The sequence below is a fragment of the Hydra vulgaris genome, chromosome 03 (assembly GCF_038396675.1).
Source record: "Hydra vulgaris chromosome 03, alternate assembly HydraT2T_AEP".
Classification (NCBI taxonomy): domain Eukaryota; kingdom Metazoa; phylum Cnidaria; class Hydrozoa; order Anthoathecata; family Hydridae; genus Hydra; species Hydra vulgaris.
Window position 1 is genome coordinate 48552501 of NC_088922.1, and position 19891 is coordinate 48572391.

Here is a 19891-nt window from a genome sequence, read left to right on the forward strand (position 1 = left end):
TTTGATAATGTATATATTTATATATATTTGTTTGTAAGTTGAATTTTTTAGTATATCAAGAGATTTTTTAGTTTATGTTTTCTTATTGTTAATAAAAATACATTGTAGTACTTGCGGTTTTAAATGAATAAACCTTTGTTTGTTGTTGGTTGTTTGTTTTCTAAATTACCTTGTTTAGATTTTTAAGAAGTTAACACTAAAAGACTGGTAAAGTAGTTTATGAAGCCTTCTGGCTCTTTATGGCAGGCAAAGATAAAAAAATTTTAAATGCCTAGTTTTTTATGATGTTTTATGTTTTAAATTTATTTTATAAGTTATCGTATTTGCCTTCCAATAATATTAGTTACAAAATTTGACAAAAACATCAGTTCATTTTTTAGCTAAATTTTATCAGTTTAGGGTTAGGCAAAAAACCATGTAGCAAAAATGTCACTTAAATTGAATTACTACTTTCTACTTAAAAATGACTTCAGTTTCAACAAAAAGAAAATTTAAATTTTTAACCACTATAAAAAATAAGTAATCATGATTTGCTGATGGATGCAATAAGAATGAGGGCAAATGTACAATTTGTGTTAGTTACTTGCATTTAACATTTGGTATTATTATAATAAATTTGGTATTTAGTTATTGTCAATAATTTCTAAATGATAAATGTTAACTTCATAAATTTTAGACAGAAAATTATAGACAGTCGCATCTTCAAAACCAATTAAACTTTCCCAAGTGTGACCATTTTTATTGGGTTGTTCTTTTTCTACTGATTCAAAACATTGCAGCAAATTAAGCTAAACACTTTTTAAAAGCAGAAAAAACATCTCCAGCTGCCATAAAAGCATTTTCCCCTGTTGATTGTGTATAAACAAAAAAATTTCCTTCAATTTTGTCACTTTGTAGCTTGCTAAGCAAGAGGTAATCAAAACCATCTAAAATTAAATGCTTGACAGACAGTTAACTCTTCAGTGGTTTGCACAAGAGCTTTTTCGGTATCACTAGTAATAAATTGAATTTGTTTTGGTCAATGTCCTGATTTCATAGATTTAAATTGTTCTAAAATTAATTGCAGATTATTTGAACTTTTATCTTGCACAGATCGGCTATTGTCTCTTATTCAGTCTAATACTCAGCCCTTTTGCAGAACATTAGCAATATTCTGTCAATCTAAAATCTGCAATATTCTGTCAATCTAAAATAAAGAAAGATGTTTCATGAGCTCTCTTTAGTTTCAGAGCAGCATTTCAATAAATATTTTTTAAACATGTTGCAGATTCTAAAGTTAAAGTCTAAGAAGGATAAACAGCAGGATGGAATAGAGGAACTCATTTCAAAATCTTTTTCATATTGATTTTGTGACATCAGAAAAAGAACCAATGGTTCTATTGTCAAGAGATAACTTTTGACACTTTTCAGAAATCTAATTCACTTTTAAGTAGTTGAACTGTTAAATTGTGAAGCATTTAACGTATCAAACTGTATCAAAGATATAAATATATAAGATAAAAACAAAAAGGTATAAAGATAAAAATACAAATATAAAAACAAAAATAAAAATAAAAAAAAAACAAACATAAAAACAAAAATACAAGCATATAAGTATTAAACTGTATCAATGTAAAGAAACTAAACACACTGATCATCAAATGGATGAAGGGTCTGGTTGTCAGTAACTCTGTTGAAAATGTTTTAGTATTGCTGATTGATTTTATGATTATCTGTTACAGATCCTAAAATAATGGGACCATTTTTTTAACTATAACAGCAGCTACTTTTATAGCACTGAATAGATAAATTGATATTTTTCTCGAACAGGAGTAACAAAAACCATTAAACTACGTCTACCATGTATGTATTTTTTTTTTTCAACATCTTCACATTCAACAAGGCTGCAAGTAACCACTATTAGAGTTGGAAGTTACTGGAAGAGAAAAGATGAAGTTTATAAAGCAAGATAATGATTAACAGATGTTCAAGGAAAAAAAAATGTAACAGTTCAAGGAAAAAAACTAGATGAATAAGAATTTTTAGAGCACTTAAGAACAGTCACTGTAAAAGGATTATTACTTAATTGAATGACGAGTAACACAAGAAATAATTTTAGTAGATGGAGCAAGAGACTCTAGCTCTTTAGAGCAGCGCCTATTATAGTATTTATAGAAAAGAGAAAGAAAAGCAGCATTATGAAGATGTAATAATGGTTGAAAGTTAGCTGCAAGAGCAGGCCCAACTATGTTTACTATGCATTTTTGCATCTTATCTAAAAGAGAAAGGACATCATTGGAAAATCTGACCCACATATGACAACAGTATTCCATACAAGGATGGATTTGAGGTTTATAGAGATAAAGAATAGAATCCAGAGTAAGCAAAGTGGCAAGCCCAATAAAGAAATGCAATCTTAGCAGATGCTAATTTTACAATCGATTTGATATATGATTTCCAAGAAATATATTGAGTAAGAGTTAATCCTTGAAGACATTGGGTAGATGACTCTTTGAGTACATCATTCATAAATATAGGAAGATCTAGATTATTGTGATAATGATTAGCTAAAAGAAATTGAGTTTTATCTGAGTTAAAGTTCACCAGCCACTGAGAGCCACATGCTGTAGCAGAAATGAGATCCCCTTCAAGCTTAAATGCTCCTTCTAAGCAATCAGAGAATGCTGGCTTCTTATCAAGACAAGAATAAATGGTAGTATCATCAGAGAACAATGCCACATTAGATGTGAGAATTTCTGGCAGATTGTTAATGTAAATTAAAAAGAGTATAGGGCCAAAGATAGAACCTTGAAGAACCCCTGAAGTTACAGGGTATGAAGAAAAGTATTCTTCATTAAGGAGTGTTCGAAGTGCATCAAGGAGTGCTGTCCATCAAAAAGTGCTGTCCATTTATCATGGCATTATAGCATAGGAGTTGCTTAGATTCTAAATCATTTTTTGCCATCCTATATGAAAATCTACCTAAATAAGCAAATGCCTTATTTTTACCTCATGAAAATAAAGCTTTTTTCTGATAATCATTCTTTACTTTTTAAAATGTTTTTTGTAATCGATGTTTGTGGCAGAACTTATAGACTGCAGCTTTCATTTACTTTGAAGCACTAAAAAATCACGAAGTTGATTGTAGTTGCATTTTAAAAAAAAACTCAAAACCAAAGCAGTAATTAGCAAAAAGATAAAATTTTATAACACAATAGTTTAAATTGCCTTGAAATAAAACTCAGCTTCTTTTGTTTGATAGTAACTTTTAATTCAAACTCATATTCGGAAATAATAATTATCACTTTTTCAATAATATCATTAACATGCAGATTATAGTTAAACTAAATTATTAGCTTCAAAAAACTGTGAGTAGAAGACCAAGCAATTGTTAGGATTTAATATATCTTTTAATGTAACGCTAATGCCATGTGTAAAAGCAGAAAAATATAGTGGTGAACACACAATGTACATTAATCATAAACAATTTTTGTCATAAAGCTCTCTTTAAAAACTTTTGATTTAAAAAAACGTTTGAATTTATCTTTTTGTCAAGATATTAAATTATTTTTCATAGCTTTTGTGTAACTGTCAGGATAGAATTCAGAAAACGAATTTCTTTTATGTTTTTTAATAAAGACCTCAGACCTAGATTGTTCATTCACTGACTTTGGTGTTGGTAAACAAGAAAAAGAAACATTAAAAATACTTGGTATAACCTGTCTATCCTGACAGTTACACAAAAACTATTAAAAATATTGAGGAAGTTCATTTCTGTTTCTCAACTTCGTCTTTAGGTATTTTAAAAACATGATATTTTCTAAGTTCATTTTAATTCATTTTACAATTCACAATTCCACATTTGTTTGACATTATAAAAGTAAGAGATTTTTAAAAAATATTACTGCAGCGTTAAAGACCACTTCAACTTTGATAAAAAGAATGGCCTTTACTAGCTAAGTCACAAAATTAACTTTGTGCTTTCTGTCATATAGTAGTATTTGTTAACTTACTATTATTATGGAATCAAGTATTTATTTTAATACATATTTTATCATTGTCCCTTTTTTTAATCATTTAACTATTCTAATACATTTTTTAATTAATATTATAACTAGCTGTGCTTGGTTCCCCGATTCCGGCTGTTAAAAGTGATTTTGAAAAGTACCTTCATAAGAAGTCATTTTCAATGTTTATTGTTTACGAAAAAATTTAAAAATGTTATGTTATGATTGTAATTTTTTTTCAATTTGTTACAAAAGTATATTAGATTTATTTGTTACATATTATTGCAATATATAATATATATTATTTATATAAGTTTGTTTTAATGATTCGTAAGTTTAGGATAGATTTAAAAGATATTTCTTTCTGTTTAAACTGATTTCAAATTTTTTTTTAGTAAATACAAGTTTAAATATATATATTTGAGATATATCTGTTTACTAACCTTTTCAATCAATACCTATTCAAAAATTGAGGAAAGTTTCCAAAAAATTTATAAGCTTAACAATAAATTAAGATCAAGGTGAAATATATTCTGAATAATTTTCTTTTTAATGATCGCAAAAATTAAGAAACAAGGGGGTCAAAAAAAGTTAAATATACATATATCCCCTTCTTATAATTTAGATGCAATTTTACAATTAGAAGTTATAGTGTTTAAGATTAATCATAACATCAAAGCCATCATTTTCTACCAATTACTAAAACCTATTGAAATTAATAAACAATAAAGAATAAGTACGAAATTAATAAACAATAAAGAATAAGTACGAAATTAATAAACAATAAAGAATAAGTACGAAATTAATATTTGGTAACCTCATTACTATTTATATAAAAAAATATAAAACAAAAATCTGTACAAAATTATTTTTTTGTAAAGTACAAAAATACTTTTTTGAATGTGTCTACAATAAATAAAAATAATAAACCTAATTCATATGTAAACAATTCTTTTTCTTCAGCTACTGATTTTTCTTTCAAAAGTTTGTTTAGTTCTTTTTCTTTTGAAATCAACTGCAACTTTGCGTCATTGTACTGTAAGAACCCAAAAATTAATTAACCTGTCAAATTTGAAACTAATAAATAAATAAAATTAATAAATAAAATCTATAAACTATTAAGCAGAAGATTTTTGCCTGTTATGTATACTTTATATTTTTATTTTTATATATTCATTTATTTATTTTTTATATATATTCTAACATTAAAAGTAATCTTCATGAAAAAAGCACATTAATAACTTCTACTTTGTTGTGTTAATAAGGTTACAACTAATAATAATAATAACAACATATATTTCAAGGACAGGAGGTAATCCACTGTTGTTAAGGGTAGTAGCCCTTCTATCAAGGATCAACACGGTTAGAAATCTAGAATTAAAAAAAAGATTTTGATGATTTTAAAGCTGAGATGACCAAGGCACTTAAGGAGATGAAAACACAAATAGTGGTACTGTTTCAAGACAACATGAAACTTTTTGAAAATTAAAAAATGCTAAACTGGTTGATAGATAGATGAAGCCAATATTTTAAATGAAATTAGTAAAAAGACACAGGACAAAACAAAGAAAGTAAGAAATGTAATCGTATTTGGGATTCCAGAATCAACCAAAATAATGGAAATAGACCAAAAAAATAACGACAAGAAGGAAATAAAGAGTGTTTGACTATTTGAACCTTAACAATAGCAAGATTACAAAAATTCACAGGTTAAAATCAGTGAATAAATTAAGTATAATGATTATTGATTTAGAGATCACAGAATACCAGGTAATGGTGTTGAAAGCAGCAAAAAACTGAAAGACAGCATTTGTTAATAACGTACAACATAAATTAATCCTGATTTGACACACATTCAACGAATTGTACGAAAGCAAGTAGTGAATGAGCGAAACTGCCTAAACACTGCATGAACCAACATGTCAACTTTGTACATCATCCAAAATGGAGCAGTAGCTATGATTAAAGTATCAGCTGTAGGTACAGCAGTGACAACAGCTTTAACAGATGGCCAATTGACATTTGAAACTCTGCAACAGCTGGAGCAAGTCAAAAAATCATAAATGTATAACAATGACAGCATAAGCCATTCCATTCAGAGACATCATGCTTAAAATTCTGGTATACCAATGCCACTTCCCTAAACAACAAAAGACACCAATTTGAAGCTTGAATACAGGTGGATAATCCGGACATTATTATGATAACCGAGACAAGGTTTAATGAGTCATCAATAATATAATTTATATAAATATGTTACAAAAAAAATAGATCAATAGGTATTGGTGGAGGGACTGTAATCTATGTAAAAGAACCTATTATAACCACAGGTGACTGTTACATAAATTCATGCAAAAAACTGTTGAACAAGCGTGGTGTAGTGCCAAGCTATCAACTGAGGACCACATACTGCTGGGGTGTTTTTACAGGCCACCAAACAGCACACCTGAATTATGTGTAGAATTAAACCAAATCATAAAAGAAGCCAAAAATCTAGTGGATAACAAAAAGTTCTACCCCAACTACCCCAACATTGAATGGTCTGACAATCTGTACATTAGTGTGAAAAGTAACTGTGATCAGAGCTTAAACTTTGTCGATAATTTAAACAAAAAATATCTCCACCAGTGTGTGTCTGAACCAACATTTCAGATTGAGGATGGAAAATAAACAAACATACTAGATCTTGTAATAACAGACAACAGTGAAAGAGTGTTAGACATGGAAATAAGAGCACCACTAGAATCAAGCAATAAAGGACAAAGTCATTCAATGAAGTGTTATCACAATCAGCACCATTGTAAGAGAAATCTGAAAAGGTGATTATACAAGAATGAATGCAGCATTAGAGCATATTGACTTGGATAAGGAGTTTGCAAAATCAGCAAATGAGTGTTGTGAAATCTTCTTAGAAAAATATAACAGCATGTGTCAGCACTTTATTTTGCCCAAACAAAACAAAATAAAAAGTACAATAAAGGATTCATGTATATCGGCTAAAGTTAGGCAACTAATACATCTTAAAAAACACAGTGGAGTCATCTAAGAACAACAAGTCATAAAAATATCGAATTATTAAATGAATACAAAGTGACAAAAAGAATGTGAAAAAAGCCGTAAAGAAGTCAGTGAGCGAGTACAAAAAAATAGTTGTTGACAAGATAAAGACAGATCCTTGGATATTCTGTTTGTATGCAAAAAGACACACAAAGTTCATACACAAATTGCAAATGTTGAGAGATAATACAGGTGCAATAATCTTCAACATAAAACCAATAGTCGATTGTCTAAATGAAAGTTTCAATCTGTTTTTTTGTCTGAGGGAGATACAGCGCTTCCAAAATTTGATAAAGAAATAATTAAAGACATTGACTGGGACTGGAGGAGTGCGTTAAGTTCTGAGAATGTAAAAAACAAACTAGAACAATTGGACAAAAGCAAAGTGATAGGCAGCAATATGGTGAGCCTGTATGTACTTAGCAATATGTGTCAACACTCTCAAAACCTCTAGCAATCATATTCAGCCTTACAATTGAATTGGACACAATATCAAATAGTTGGAGTGAAATACTACAATGTATATGCAAACTTTAGGTTAGCTGATGATAACAAGCTAATGAAACTAATAAAAAACATTTCGGGTACAATCAATTTGCAAAAGGATATCAACAAGTTAGTTGAATGGATAAACATGTGGTTTATAGAGTTTAGTAAAGAGAAGTGCAAGGTTATGCACATTGGTAAAAAGAACCTTAAGACCATCTAAACGATTACAGAAACTGGTGTTTAGTACAAATTAGACAAAACAACTGTAGAATGTGATCTCAGCGTGTTGATCTCATCAGACATCAAACAGCATCATCAAGCGCAGAATGTACTCAGAGTCATCAAGCGTACTTTCACTCATCTAAATACAAAAATGATTTGTACTCTGTACACAGTGCTAGTTAGACCTCACCTTCAGTTTGCAATCCCTGTATGGAATCCTATTTAGAAAGGTGACATTGAAACACTAAAAAAGGTCCAACAGAGCGCAACCAAGTTGGTACAGAATCTCAAACATCTGTGTTATGAGGAGCGACTATCCAAAATGAAGTTGACTACGTTGGAGACTAGGCATTTGCGCGATGATCTAATACAAGAGTACAAATTATTGAACAATGTAGATCACATTAAATGGTTTAAACCACAACAATTTGCACCGTCATTACGAACAAACGGACCAGCATCAGCAATAAGAGATCATAATCTAAGAATTGAAAAAGAAAATGTCAAGCATTCTTAGTCTTAACAAGCATTCTTTAGTCACCATATTGCAAATGATTGGAATGCATTACCAATTCACATGGTGAATGCACAATCTTTGAACTCTTTTAAAGCAAGACTTGATAGATTTTTAATATAAATTTTGTGAAATTTATTTAAATCTTGTTTTTATATATATATAACTTTGATTTTTAACCAATTGTAAATTATTATAAATAAAATAAAGAGTAGTGTAGGATGCCATAATGCATATATAACCACGTGTTTTGCAATGCATATATAACCATGTGTTTTGCAATGCATATATAACCATGTGTTTTGCAATGCATATATAACCATATATGTGTTTCACGAATTAACTCGCTACATCATTAATATTACTATTACTATGACATGATTAAAAAAAAGAAATAAAACATAAAAAATATAAAAAATTGATATTAATAAGTATCAACAAATAAATTATCAACACAAACTTGATTATTACTAATTGATTAATTAAAAAACTAAAACAAAAAAACGTTACATTTTTACACTTATAGTAAAAATATACCATATTAACAATTTCAACCAATTTAACTCGTAGGTTTTCATCACTTTCTTTTAATGCATTTATATCCTAAATAAAAGTTATTACAACCAGTACAATATACAATTTAAAATTATATAACATGATACAATTTAAGTGTGCATATATTTATATATACAGTGCTGGCAAAAAGTCTTGCAACAAGGCACAATTTTACACAAATCAATGTTCCCACGCCAGTAGGCTCAGTGTTATTATCTTATATTTTTATCTTTAGATATAAATATATTTATAAAGACAATTTTGTAGCTTAAACAGTTAATTCAGTGAAAATCATGGCTAAGATTCGGCAGCTTAGTAAAGAAGAAAAAGCATGCATTCAACGTCTTGCTAAAAGTGGTATGTCTCATGCAGACATTGCAACAATTTACATGGTTGAACGCACTACAATTTGGCGTGTTGTAAAGCAGGTTATCCCCTGTCTCCTAAAAAGAGGTCTGGACGTCCTAGAGTCACTTCACATCGTACTGACCTCAGGATGGTAACAATGGCCAAGATGAATCCTTCAATAACCTCTGGTGACCTACAGAACAGCATACCAACACTTTCTAATGTCTCAAAGCGCACAATCCGTCACAGACTTTCTGCATAACTAAACTTACCTGCACAAAGGCCATTTAAGAAGCCATTAGTAACTGAAAAGATGAGAAAAAAGCGAATTGAGTTCTGCAAGAAGCATCAAGATTAGACAGAAGAGCAGTGGACACAGGTGATGTTCAGTGATGAGTCCATGTTTTGTCAGTTCTCTGATGTTAAGCTTTTTGATCGTCGACCTACTAGTTCTAATCCTACCAATCTTAAATACACATGCAAAACTGTGAAGCATTCACCTTCTGTAATGGTGTGGGTTTGTTTTTCTGCTCATGGCCTCGGAGATTTATACTTTTTGCCCAAAGGAAAAACTATAAATGCAAAAAAGTACCTAAACGTTTTGGATGAATCTCTAATCAATTTCATGATTATTCATCAGTGCACAATTTTTCAACATGATTCAGCACCATGCCACACTGCGAAGTCTGTGAAGCAGTGGCTTGGATCAAAAAACATACAGTTGCTTGATTGGCCTGGAAATTCTCCAGATCTCAACCCAATTGAAAATCTTTGGATGTTAATCAAGAAGCGTGTATCTGCTAAGAACTGCAGTTCATTAAATGGTTTAAAAAATGCTGTTCGTCATGTATGGTGTAAAGAAAATACATCAGGACTATGTGAAAATCTTGCCAAATCCATGCCCAAACGAACTAGTGCTGTGTTAAAAAACAAAGGATATCCTACCAAATATTAATAGTACATCTGTTTAAAATGATTATACAATGTAATAAAAATAATTGAACTTGTTTTTGGTGAAAATATAATATTTTTGGAAGTATTATTGTTTTTGGAAGTAATTATGAAGAGTAATTATGATGTTGCAAGACTTTTTGCGTTTGTGTACACATTGCAAACATTGATTTGTGTAAAATTGTGCCTTGTTGCAAGACTTTTTGCCAGCACTGTATATATATATATATATATATATATATATATATATATATATATATATATATATATATATATATATATATATATATATATATATATATATATATATATATATATATATATATATATATATATATATATATATATACAGTGTATATATATATACAGTGTATATATATATACAGTGTATATATATATACAGTGTATATATATATATATATATATATACATATATATATATATATATATATATATATACATATATATATATATATATATATATAATAACAACAATAAATTATAAAGTTAAGGAAAAAAACAAATGGAACATATAATTGGTAAAATCATACCTTTATACCTCTATCTATTAATCCCATTGCTTGTGATAATGTTTTCATTTCTTGAACTGATAAATCACAACCCTGATGTTTTTCATAAAATAAAACAACTTTTAACAAAATTCGATGAAAATGTTTAAGAATTTAAAATAATATTTAAATACCCTATTTATTTGCATTTCTTTTAGACCAATTCGCACAGAGACTGCATTGCAATCTTTAACTGAATCCTAGATGAAAGAAAGTACTTTTTTATCCTTTGCATATACACACAAATATACACACTTAATCACAGGCCTTTTTTACACTATACAATCACATGAGCTTGCCTCATGTCATGTATTAAATTGTCACATCTTGACATCATATTTGTATACTAAATTTGTCACATAATCACGCTACACTTGTCCCATAATCATACTACATTTTTCAAATAATTACACTATGTTTGTCACATAACTGCACTACATTTGTCACATAAGCACACTACTTTTCACATAACCACTCTATATCTGTCATATAACAACAGTACATTTGTCACATAACGACACTATGCTTGTCACATAAACACATTACATTTGTCACATAACCACACTATGTCACATTTACATTTTCACATAACCACTCTACGTTTGTCACATAACCACACCACATTTGTCACATAAGCACGCTAAATTTTTCACATACCACATCACTTGTTCATAGAATATTATTCACATAATCACAGTATCTATATAACAAATTTTTAAAGTTCAAAACAAATTTTAAATGGTCAAAATTTATACAATTACCAAATAAAAATCGTCTTTTTCCTCTTCGATAAAACTAAGCAATGGCTGAGCTTGTTTTTTTTTAAGCTAAAACAAAACTTCTTGAATATAAAATTAATTTACAGTTCAATAAAAATAAACCATAGAAACCACAAAATTCAATAAATTAAAGAAACAAACTTTAAATGAGTGTTCCATTTCTGCAATTTGAAATTCCAAAAGTTCATTATGATCTAAAGCCTCTCTTAATTCCTAAACAATACAGTAAAAAGTTTATTCAAATTTAAACTTATTTGTAGATAATAAAGATAGAAGTCATCAAAGCCAATCTTTTAAGTGAAACTTTTCTTCCTTTTTAATCATTTGACAATTCTTCAACTACAGAATATGATGTATCAAAGGGAACTACATTTACAATAAATGCAACCACATCCTTTGGTTCATGACTACACTTACAATCAGGCACGCCAGAAGGGCCTAAGGGCAGGGGTGGCAAACCAAAACACAAAGACGCTTGCCAAATTAATTTCTAATGCCTTGTCACTTTTACTCTTATCCAATTTAAACTGGTAAATATTGGATTCTTTATCATTATCACCTCTTATAACTACACCCTGTTGACACAATGTTTTCAATGTTACGAAATGAGGTTGCTAGCCTTTTCTCTAAACTGCTTGCTTTTCCATGTACATTTGGTCAATTTGAGCATTAATTGTTGTAAACTTTATATTTTCTTTCTCAATCTTTAGAGCACTTGCAGCCTTATGAACACTGGAGTCCTCGTGATCTTTTAGTGATGCTGCAGATTTGCTCCATGTTCTAAATCCTTTTTCCGACTCCATGCTTGAACACTCCACCAGAACAGGAATCATATTTTGTACAGGTTTCACAAAAGACAGCTTTCAGTGATCGATCATAAAATAACCAACTAAACACATTAAACCAAACCTTAATATAAGTTCTTCCATTTCTGTCACTGTATTTTTTATCAATTTCACTGAAATCCTCCATTTTACTAACAAGATTTTCCATTAGAATTCCATCTTTTGCATCGGACTCTTGTTTTTCTGTATTGTCTATTTTTTGACTGCCTATGTCAACTTTATCCTGACTCTGTAGTTAACTGTGAAGGTTTTCTGGCTCCACCAGTTCAGTTGTTGTTTTTTTCAATAAAGTAGTAATTTGATCTGATAAGTTGATGCTGCTGCTTTTGGTAATACCTCAGTTTTTTCTTTTAAAGTCTATTGGCCTTTGGCATGACTGTTCAATAGTTAAAGCCGTTACATTAAGATTACGTTAGCATTAATCGTTACAAGTTAAGATTACGATTAAGAAATAAAATAGTAAGAGATGTAAATTTGTAGGCAAATAATTGTCAAAAATAATCACCACTCGAAAATAATCATCGAAAATAAAAATAACTGAAAAAACTATTGCTATATTTGTTTTATAACTGTATAGTCTTTACAATGTGTTCCTTTTTTTCTCTTTTTCTCAAAAATAAAAATACAAACTCAAAAAACTATTGCTTTTTTGCAAAACATCTACTAAAAAACATTTGGAATATATATAATGAATTAAAGCATAATAACAAAAAGTTGTAATGTATGTCGATGGCAAGAAGAAAAAAATTTAATATAACATATTTTAATTACCACCTATCCCACTTATTACTAGTTCCAGTTGGTAGATATTGATAAATATTAATACTGAAATGTTGGATAATGAAATGCTTTTAAAGCACAAAAATTTACCATACCTATTTCCTAGAAAGGGCACATTCATGTTACCCTAGCCACCCCAGTCAAAAGGGCAGGAGTAGTAGTTGCTAACCTAGGCTACACTTTTCCGGTGTGCCTGCTTACAATAAATGCAACCACATCCTTTGATTCACAACTAAACTTACAATAAATGCAACCACATCCTTTTTTCAATTATAATGTTATTATATTTTTATGTATTATAATATTCTTTAGAAAGAGCTTGCAAAGTCTCAGAATTTCAATTATAATGTTAATATATTTTTATGTATTATAATATTCTTTAGAAAGAGCTTGCAAAGTCTCAGAATTTCTCACTTCAAGCAGAAGTTTATTAACAATCATGTTAAAAAGACAAAAACTTTTAAGAGGTTTACGGTAATGCAGTAACAATTTTATAAGTAAAATAAAAAAGAAACAAACAATGTAATTTAATGTAAAAAAAGAAAAGAATAATTTTTAAGTTTTTCTAGTTGTTTTCTGTTTTAAAATTAGCTTCGGATTAATAATTTTTCAGGTTAAATTAAAACCTTTGTGCATTAATCTTAGAGATATTTTGAAACAATTTTCTGAAAATAGAATATTTAAACTAAAAATAAAGGAGCAAAGTATTTTATTTTTCCAAAGATTTTCTAAAAATTACTAGAATAATTTTTACTGATAAACCCATTCCATATGAGATTAATCATTCCATAATGAGTTTATTGCTTTAACCTAAATGATAAACCCATTGCGTATGAGGGAAATTAATTTTGACAAACCAGGTTTTTAAAATTGTCATCATAGATAGTTGTCATATTAATCTTTTAGTTGTTACAAACAACATTTTTTATTAACACATTATTTTAATTACTTTTTATTATTCTGTAGATTTTATTCAAAATAAAAAGAAGAATATAAGCAAAATATATTGTGAAATAAGAAAAATATATTGTAAATAAAATTAAAGTAAAAAAGTTATTTTTTGAATTATTCAATATTTTCCATTTAATGCGAAAATACCAATATTAACAGAGTTTCTGCAAAAATTATTAATACCCTGTGTAAGAAGAGAATAAAAAATGTTTCTACAGCTTTTAATATATCTAACTTGTAAAATATTCCTACCTCTTTTAACATATGCAATTGAAGTGAATTTTGCACCAAGTCTGATTCTGCACTAATTAGCTAAATCAAAAACTAAAGGTTTTGTCTATATACACACTCACACAACCACACAAAAAACACAAACACATAAAAAACACAAACACACACAAAAAAAGCATGATAAAACATACAAAAAAGATAAAGACTGAAATTTTTTTTTTTTAATTTCAAAAAATAATATTAATATATAGCCTTAATAAAATAATATATAACCTTATAATGTAAGTCATCTATGTCCTTTTCAGAATTTCTGATATTTTCTTCACTATTTTCATTATTGTCTTGAATTTTACACAAACAAGTCTAATAAAAATTATATATATATATGTATATATATAAATATATACATACATATGTATATATATTTACACATAAATATACACACACATATATACATATGTACATATATATATGTGTGTGTGTATGTATATGTGTATGTATATATATACATATATACTTATACACACATGTATATATACATATATATATATATATATATATATATATATATATATATATATATATATATATATATATATATATCTATATATATATATATAGATCTGTCACTGGTATATATACATATAAATATATATATATATATATATATATATATATATATATATATATATATATATATATATATATATATATATATATATATATATATATATATATATATATATATATACCAGTGACAGATCCAGGAAGTTTTTGTGAGGGGGAGGGGGAGAGGATGTTGAAATATTTTTGTATTTTGTATCACATTTGCATCTCCTTAAAAAAAAAAACGTTCCTCCATTTCATAGTTTTTTTAGGACTTTCAGATTCTGGTGGGTGGGTGGGGATGCATAACCACTCCCCCACCTGTCTCTATATCATATATATATATATATATATATATATATATATATATATATATATATATATATATATATATATATATATATATATATATGCATACATATATATACATATATATATATATATATATATATATATATATATAATATACATTTAAATATATGCACACATATATATACATATACATATATATATATATAAATATATATATATATATATATATATATAATATACATTTAAATATACGCACACATATATATACATATGCATATATATATATAAATATATATATATATATATATATATATATATATATATATATATATATATATATATATATATATATATATATATATATATATATATATATATATTAGGGTGTCCCAAAAAAAAAAAACTCTTAACTGATTCCCATTCTATGTGACCTAAGTAAGCCCTAAAGAAATTTAACGGTTTTATTTTGACAGTAAGTGCTAGATAAAAAATCTTAGTTTAACGGTTTTTATGTTAAGCTGGCTTAACAGAAAAAATTAATAGAAAACATAATTTTTTTACATTTTAGAAAATAAAATAAAACAATTAGATGCATATAAATCATTTCTAATTGTTTTCGCTACTATTTAACTTGATAGTTTATATTTGTAAATATGAAAATACAAAAAAAATACATAAAAACTAATATTTATTAGCAAATTTAAGATTTTATTGCAGTGAAACATTTCTCAAAAAATAAAATTTTTTGAACAGTTCCCAAACCTTTTTTTTGGTTTTTGGTCATACTCTTAGTCAAGTTTTTTCTCGACTTTTTAATTACAAAAAGTACATTTGAAGGTAATCTTTATCTCTAATAGCTGAAATAAAATCTTTAATGAGCTTAATTTTTCTTTCTGCACCATCATTTACAACAAATATGTTTTTGATCCATACAATAAAATCTAACAACTAAGGGCGGTTAAAAACATCTATAGTATTAAGACTATTATTAAGCCATTCTTTTATACTTTCTCTTGATATTTTAAAATGTTTGAAGAGAAGGTAGCTTTGCTCGGAAATCAGCTCAGGTAGCTCTGTGGTCTTTTTAATTTTTACATTTGATGGTTTACAACGCTGAAATTCATTTGGCTCTTCAAACTCAATCAGAGCTAACAGCATTTTTAGCTTTGTTTCAGAAGGAACTTCTTTATCCCCAAAGGAAAAAACACAGTTGCAGAGTTAAGTACCACATATGGCGTCCCATGCTGAGAAGCAAAGCATTTCCAATCTTCTTACTGACTTTTCTCAATGCACAGGCTGTCTGGATAGCTTTCAAATCATTGCAGGAAGCAAGAAATCCTAAAAAACTTTTCAAAAACCATGGAAAATAGCAAATATCAATAAACAATCTTGCATCCTTCAACTGCAGCACTTCTTTTTCTGTCAAGATATTACTGATATCTTTGGTCATATAAAGAGTCAGGATGTAGATCGTATCTGCTAAAAATCTTGCCTCATGGCAGGCGTCAGGTTGATGGAACTTAAAATCTTGTACTTCCACTCCAAGGAAGAAAGAGGCAAGCTTACAAACTATACCATAATCATTCCTTGAAAAAACCATATCAGTAGTTGCATTAGTCAAAAATGTCTTAGCTTCCTCTGCAACAAAGCAAAGAACAGAGCTGATCTAATTTATGTAAATTGGAGCCAGTCCAATTTACGTAAATTTTTTTACTTCATTAACTTTCTCTCAGATTTCAGGCCACTTGTTCTTTAGCTTGACATAAAGAGCTCTTTTTGGACCTTTAGTTTTCTCACCAGTAAGTGCAGTTATATATTGAGATACATGCACTTCATATATGTGTCTCCTACACACTATCCACAACATTGGTAATTTCAAAATATCTGTAAGAATTTGGACTGCTCCATTGACTACGGCTGTTTTGCTTGCAGTTGTATCACAGCATATACCAATAATCTGCTTTTACATCCGTAATATTCTAAAAAGTTGTGCACTTGTTCTGCTTGGTAAACTCCTTTTAAAGAGGGACATTGAACAACACCTAAAAAATGGTCTTCCATGGTATCATCTCCCAGTGAGCTCACTGAGACTGCAAGTTGCTCAATTTTTGAATAATGTTAAGCCCAGTGGTAATTTGTTCCAACAGTTTGGTATCAAAATGAATGTTGGCCTTTAAGATGATTCGTTATTGAAATCCACTCCAAGTCTCCTTCAAGTTCTACATATTTGAACTTTTTTCTATGAAGTGTGCTTCGTGAAAGCACACTTCATAGAAAAATTTATCCTATCTCCAGAATTGTACCTAAGTATCATTTTATAATATTTTTCTACCTATTTATAATTATATACTTTTCAATAAAACAGCTTTAGTTTGTGAAAATTATAACTATGTTATTAAGATAATACTATATCTGTGTTTCCAACTTTTACCCAGGAAATTATCTTCCTCACTGATTTCAGAGTCCTTGTTTGACTTTTCTTCCTCACTGAGTCAAGATGAATTGAATCTCTTCAGTCATAGAGTCATGTGACAACAAAATATCATTGACATCTTTTTTTTTTGTCTCTAATTCTTTATCTCTCAACTTATCTAGCTTGTTCTTTCTCCTATTTGCATCTCGTACTCTCCTACTGTAGTCTCCATAGACTTTTGTTCCAATATATCCTTTTCTATCCAACTTCTGGTCTTCATAAAAACCTAAAGATATTTAAATCTGTTAAGACATTTGTAATAAATTAATAATTGTTCTAGTATTTCTTGGAAGATGACCAAACCATGGAAAGAGTTAATTGTAAATATTTGAAAGGAAATAATATGTAATTACTTAAGTTACTTTAAATCTGAAAGAAAATCTTATTACTCAAAAAAGTGTTATTTAATGAACTTACTTTATATTTTCCAGCTTGGCATCATCTGTTCTCAATCTATCAGCAAGAATATCTTTTTCAAAATTGTTAGTCAAGATGTCAAAAAGCTGATAGGATTCTGTGAGAAAATCTTTCTCTTACTTTGATTGCTTATCAAGACTGCTGTCCCAATTTAGAGAAGACGATTTAATCAATTTCTTGTATTATGTTGTACCCAGAAATCACAAATTTCTTGCCAAACCCAGCATTATCACAAATTTTTTTAATCCTAGTTACCAAGCAAGAATTATCAGGATCTGCACAAACACCATTTTCACAAATAAGATCCTTGGATTTTGATTTCAATTTTCAAGCAACATTAGTAGAAGTGGGTTTGTATTTAACCTGTGACTTGCAAAGGATAAACTGATAGTATCTTAGACTATCAGTTTAGACTCTGAGGTAAATCCCTCAGTGGGTACTTCAATAGGTATATATAACCATTTATAACCATTTACACAAGAATTCCTTTGTGCACAAATTAGAATTCCTTTATGCACAAATAATTCCATTTAGAAATTTTTCCTTCAAATAAAATTTCTAAATGGATTTATTTGTGAACCAATCCATGAGGAATTATACCAACTAATAATATTGTCCAGAGGGAATTATATCAACAGCTAACAATGTTCATTGCTAACATATTCAGAGAATGATGCCAGTCTTTAATAATGTCCTATGGGAATTATTTGAGTACCAATTATTACATCATATTAAAACATATTGAAATACTAGATAGTGCTGTTTTTATGTAAATACACCAATGTGTACAAAACAGTAAAACTCAGAATTTACATCTATTACTAGTCATTAAAAAATTTAAAAAAAGATTTTGGTAGTTATTTATGACCTATAGAATGGGAATCAGTTGTGAGCACATTGAAATTTTAAAAAAAGTGTATTTTGGGACACTCTAATATATATATACATATATATATATATGTATATATACATATTTATATATATATATGTATATATATATATATATGTATATATATATGTATATATATATATATATATATATATATATATATATATATATATATATATATATATATATATATGCGGTAGTGGTGTAGTGGTAAAGCGCTCGCTTCATAAGCGAGAGGTTCCGAGTTTGATCCCCACCACGTCCTTGGTAGTACCGCGCTCAACTTGTTTCTCCACGCAGCGGCCTTGTTTGTCAAGGTTAGTGTTTCGGAGTTATAGAGTTGAGAGAGGGTTATAAACACTACTAAGTAGCCTCCTCATCTGTAGTGGCCTTCTTGGCCTTGAGGAGGTGAATAACAATATATATATATATATATATATATATATATATATATATATATATATATATATATATATATATATATATATATATATATATATATATATATATATATATATATATATATATATATAGCAATATTAGACAACATTATTTTTTTCTTTAGGACTCATCAGTATTATACTCAATTGATGTATATACTAAAGCTTCTGTCTATCCTAATTTAAAGCCACCAACCAATATTTAATGTGCTGATCTAATCTGCTGTCATTTGTATATATAATAATCTTTATTTTTGCTACTACATACACATTATTATATAATCATTTACATATAACAGTAACATAATTGTTTACATGATGTAAAAAAAGTCAAGCTGTTTTGCCAAGGAATAAGTATGTGTTTTAAAATAATACTATAAGATATAAAATAATACTAAAAAATATAAAATAATACTAAAAGATATAAAATAATGCTAAAAGATATAAAATAATACTAAAAGATATAAAATAATGCTA

At 28.2% G+C, this 19891-nt stretch overlaps 1 protein-coding gene across 1 annotated transcript in view; it reads right to left on the minus strand.

The window, feature by feature from the left end:
* LOC100199386 (uncharacterized) overlaps positions 1-19891 on the minus strand; it is a 93046-nt gene that overhangs the window by 44213 nt on the left and 28942 nt on the right. Inside the window, exons 11-18 of the mRNA XM_065793502.1 lie at positions 14551-14640; positions 14299-14358; positions 11612-11683; positions 11453-11518; positions 10826-10891; positions 10674-10745; positions 8806-8871; positions 4917-5022 (exon numbers count right to left, since the gene is read on the minus strand). Of these exons, the coding sequence (XP_065649574.1) occupies positions 4917-5022; positions 8806-8871; positions 10674-10745; positions 10826-10891; positions 11453-11518; positions 11612-11683; positions 14299-14358; positions 14551-14640 (598 nt within the window). The remainder of the gene's footprint in view (positions 1-4916; positions 5023-8805; positions 8872-10673; positions 10746-10825; positions 10892-11452; positions 11519-11611; positions 11684-14298; positions 14359-14550; positions 14641-19891) is intronic.